The sequence below is a fragment of the Epinephelus moara genome, chromosome 17 (assembly GCF_006386435.1).
Source record: "Epinephelus moara isolate mb chromosome 17, YSFRI_EMoa_1.0, whole genome shotgun sequence".
Classification (NCBI taxonomy): domain Eukaryota; kingdom Metazoa; phylum Chordata; class Actinopteri; order Perciformes; family Serranidae; genus Epinephelus; species Epinephelus moara.
The window spans coordinates 27,431,608-27,436,730 of NC_065522.1; the positions used below are offsets into that span (position 1 = coordinate 27,431,608).

General features: G+C 38.4%; 1 protein-coding gene across 2 annotated transcripts in view; it reads left to right on the top strand.

Moving 5' to 3' along the window:
* The window catches only part of exoc6b (exocyst complex component 6B), a 152,906-nt gene extending 148,490 nt beyond the window's left edge, over positions 1–4,416 (top strand). For both annotated transcript variants that reach the window (XM_050067922.1, XM_050067923.1), the window contains one exon: positions 1,674–4,416. In XM_050067922.1, coding sequence (XP_049923879.1) covers positions 1,674–1,800 — 127 coding nt within the window. In that variant the 3' untranslated portion in view covers positions 1,801–4,416. The remainder of the gene's footprint in view (positions 1–1,673) is intronic.
* Positions 4,417–5,123: the final 707 nt, after the last annotated feature.

A 5,123-nucleotide genomic window follows, 5' to 3' on the forward strand; every position in this document is an offset into this window, starting at 1 on the left:
TAAAAAAGTCATAGTATAGTATGTCGTCCAAAATGGCATAAAAAGTCATAGTATAGCATGTCGTTAAAATTTAATAAAAAAAAGTCATAGTATAGCACGTTCAAAATAACAAAGATGCTGTGCTATATTATGTCTTAAAAAATGCCACAAATAACAGTATTGTATAGTATGTTGTGAAAAATGCCACGAAGACATCATAGTACAGTATGTTGTTTAAAATAATGCCATGAAAACATCAAAGTATTTCACTTATTACATTCTTTATTTATAAAGCCCAATATCACAAATCACAAGTTGCCTCACAGGGCTTTACAGCATACAACATCCCTTTGCCCTTTGACCCTCACAGCGGATCAGGAAAAACTCACCAAATCAACCCATTTAACAGGGAAATAAAATAGTAGATAACTCAGGACGAACAACTGAGGAGAGATCCCTCTTCCAGGATGGACAGACATGCAACAGATGCGTATATAGAACACGTCAACATAATAAATGTACAGTAATCCATATGATAAAATTATGGAAAAAGAGAGGGAGAGACATAGACAGAAAGAGAGACAGACAGAGAGATGAAGGGCAGACCCTGATGACAATAGCTAGGATAACACTGATTTTAGTAGTATAATAATAATAATAATAATAATAATATTATTTTGGTAGAATATATGTCATAAGTAGATATTTATATATGACAACATATGTATGTGACAGTTACAATCATATGTGTACAATAGTAGTATAAGTATAATTAATAATAACAGTAGTAAGCATCAGGCGGGACTACAACAGCAGTGTAACCAAGACCCATGATCCACATGTGGCCACTATTCTAGGAAACCTGCAAGACAGCTGAGCATAAAGGCTCGGAGGAAAAAAGGTCAGTTATGTGCAGTTATAGGACATGAATGTTAGCATTTTAGTTAACTGTGTTGTAAAAAATGAAACCAAGTCATTCAAACAAAGCATAAAAAAGTCATAGTATAGCATGTCGTTCAAAAGTGCATAAAAAAGTCATAGTATAGCATGTCGTCCAAAAGTGCATAAAAAAGTCATAGTATAGCATGTCGTCCAAAATATCATGAAAAAGGTTCTTACTTTTCAGACTCGGGGGCCACGTTTGCTTCTTGACACAGCGACACAGAGTCGTATGATCCAGTCCATTGTTCAGTACAGTCCAGTCGACCTTCCTTAATTAGGGTCAGTGTTTTCTCTTCAGTGCACCAGAGGGCCCAGGTCAGGTGGTCCCCATGTGCCCAGGAGGAAGCACCCTACTGGGGCCTGTCTGGTCTGCTGGGCCCCTGAACTTCCTGGAGGTCCATACAGTCCAGTGTTCTGCGACAAAACACACAAACAAACAGTGAGACGTACTGTCTCATGTGACACTGAGCACACACATACCAAACTTTGAAAGCGAAACGTCTTTGTCTCCTTTGAAAGGTCACTTTTGCAGGGATGCGTCTCTCTACTAAGCATGCTCGTACACATATGCACTCCTGTGTGTTTTTGTGGATGCATCAGATGAACTCATGAGTGTACATTGGTGTACTTGCAGCATTCAAACACAATGCGAAATACTAAAACGGATAATTATCATTATCTTTCAATTCTCTTTGTACTTTCATCTCCTCTGTTTCCTTATCTATCCCTTTGTTTTTATTTTCTATTATCAGGTTGAGAGAGACGAGCAGAAAGAACAACGTCTTCGCGCAGTTCCGGAAGACGGACAGGGACAGACAGAAACTCATCGACACCATCATCAAACAGCTACGCAACCTCATCGCACAGCACCACACCTAGAGCGAGCAGTCGCCACCTGAATGCAACCATCCAGCCTGACTTCACCGGTCTGTTCCACCTCGCAACCATCGGCTGATCTATGCACCTTAACTTCGCTGGACTACACTGAACTTCCAACATCCACAGCCAGTTCCTATTAGCTCCTCAAAACAACCTGTCTTACCCTGCAACAAGCTCATACTTTTGGATTCCATTGGTTAATTTAAACCGCTACAACAGCTATCAACAATTTCGACAGCTTGGGTTAAACTTTAAAAACACCAACCTCATATTGTTCTTCAAGGTGATGATTTCAGGCCTGTGGAGAATAACAAAGTAGAACAAATTTAAGTATAACACCAGCTAAAAAACAGCATGGAAGGCAGTAAAATGACAAGCAGTTTAGACCCTAAAAGTAAAGTATGTGCCATTAAATATGTGTTAATCTACCAGCGAAACAAGCAGGAGCAGTAAGGATAAGTAAATAAAACCACATTGGATGACTTGCTCTGCTTGTTGCGTCAGTTACTGGATGCCGTGGATGTACTTGCAGGTGTAAAGCCTGTGAGAAACACAAGTTTCCTGTGGTAATCGTGTCCGAGAATCCATGAGGGTTTTGTCTAACAACTCATTTTCAGAGAATTTATTCTTTGTAACACAAACTTCCCTTTCCTAAAATCTAAGTGGCTGGTTAAGCGGTCTGTCCTCATCCCCTGTGTGTTGCCCCCCCTCCGTTGCAGACAACCTTTAATGTCTTCCACATTGCTCCCCCTCACTGTGGCGCAACAACAGAACGTAATGAATGTACGTCAGAGAAGACGTTTGAAATACTGCAGTCAGAAAAGCACTGATGGATATAAGACTAGATATTAACGGAATGTTCCTCCAGTATTGTCTAATAAAGGGGGATTTTCTCGCAACATGGCAACTCTTTCCCCTCTTAATATACAACCTGCGAACACTTGAATGGGCGACGCTGCTCAGATCTGGCAACCGTATTCCCTCGGTGAGCGTTTGGGATTTAAAAGGAGGGATGCTGTCCAAACATGGCAACCCATTTTTCCGCTTTCAGTATCATATGTGATTGGGGGAGGGTGTTGCTTGAGCATTTTCGATTCGTCATGTATGAATAACTGGGTCTTAAAGAGGGGGATAACGCCCCCAATCTGGCAACTGCTATGAAATGTTTAGTTTTGTTTGCCTGGTTGATTAGAGAGAAACTAATCTGTGTAGAAACCATTGTACTAATGCCAAGCACACACACTTGTATGTCTTCCATAAACATATGCCAAGCAGTGTGTGTGTGGCTTCTCGTACACACACACGAGGGTTTGTTTAGTTGAAGCACATAATTACATTTACACTAGATTATTTTTTGAACTAATATGGGTCTCTTTGCTCTTTGTGTCGCTTTTTTTTCCCTTGAACTTGGGTGCAATAATAGCATTGATACTACAGCATTGTGTGTGTGTGTGTGTGTGTGTGTGTGTGTGTGTGTGTGTGTGTGTGTGTGTGTGTGTGTGTGTGTGTGTGTGAGTGAGAGTGAATCATGGCGCTTCATAAAAGGGATTCAAACCTACAGTGTGTGTCAGAAGGGAATTTAAGTCTTCCTGTTCTATCGGTCACCATGTTTGATTTACTGAGCAGCATCATGTCGTGTGTGTGTGCATTGTTGCAGACGTGTTTGTATATGTATGTTTGTTTTTCATCCATCCGTAGCTGTGTATCATTTTTAGGTGTTAGTAAGGGAATGGGGCCGTCGTTATTGAATGTGCCTTTGCTGTATTTTGTGTTTATATTTTCCTGCCAATAAAGCAGCAACACTGTGGTGCACTGGAGTCTGGACACGGTTTACTGAACCTCAATGAACTGATAAACAAAAGTCTTAACGAAAAGTCCACTTGCAAGCTTTTTCTTCCAGAGCTTTCAACCTCATCTCTCAGTCTCCTGCAGGTCTAATGTTACTCTAACTTTTCTGGGACACAGATTATAGCGCCTGTAGTCACATTAATTTAAAGACTCCAAATGCTCTGACATAATTTATGACCTGAAATGTCTTGAAATTAACGTCTGTATCTCAAAGTTAGGAGAGGAAAATGCACTGTGTTTTTAAGAAAACATTAAAAACATAAATTTCTTGTTAAAAATACAAATGTTACATTTTTAAATCTGAGTTATCTGATCCATTTCAGTTTGCAGAAATACATTTTCTAATTGGTCTAATTTAGATGTCCTCATGCTTTTTTCAGTAATAGTTAAATGAGCTCAAGCAGCAGAATTTTGGACGTACAGTTGTCTGACTTTCAGCCAATAAGCTGCTCCACTTGTCAATTTCCTTGCTCATGAGCGCTGTGGCAGTAACAGTCAAGGCAACAGTGTTACTTGGTGGCTTTTCCGTGGTGAATCAATCACTCTAACATTTATACTCCTTAATCTTTGCCTGTGTCCAGAGTCCTCGCACTGCAGGTGTTGCTGCTACTTTGTTATGTATTTTGTAAGCAGAAATCTTTACTGAGACAGAAGCACTGTACACGCTGTTGTATTAAACCACTAATGAATGAAACTTAAGTAAAATACTAATAAAGTTGCAACAAATGCCAACAGACAAATATGGAATAAATGGAAAACTGTTGAGAATATTTTGTCCTGACTGTTATTTTATGAACTTTTCTTCTATTACTTAAAGGACACTAATCTGATCGTTAATAGTCATGTTTAGATAATGTTTAGCGTTAAAAGTTGGATGTAAATTGGTGTAAACATTTGTTTTTCTGATCTTATTTCTTTCCTTCACACAATTAATGGAGGAAAAAAAAAAATCTCAGAATAGAAGGTAATAGTCAAAAATAGTCGTATGTCATAAAAAAGTCATAGTATAGTATGTCGTTCAAAATTGCATAAAAAAGTCACAGTATAGCATGACGTCCAAAATAGCATAAAAAAGTCATAGTATAGCATGTCGTCCAAAATAGCATAAAAAAGTCATAGTATAGCATGTCGTCCAAAATTTAAAAAAAAAGTCATAGTATAGCATGTCGTCCAAAATAGCAAAAAGAAGTCATAGTATAGCATGACGTCCAAAATTTAATAAAAAAGTCATAGTATAGCATGTCGTCCAAAATATAAAAAAGTCATAGTATAGCATGTCGTCCAAAATAGCATAAAAAAGTCATAGTATAGCATGTCGTCCAAAATATAAAAAAGTCATAGTATAGTATGTCGTCCAAAATAGCATAAAAAAGTCACAGTATAGTATGTCGTCCAAAATTTAATAAAAAAGTCACAGTATAGCATGTCGTCCAAAATAGCATAAAAAAGTCACAGTATAGCATGTCGTCCAAAAT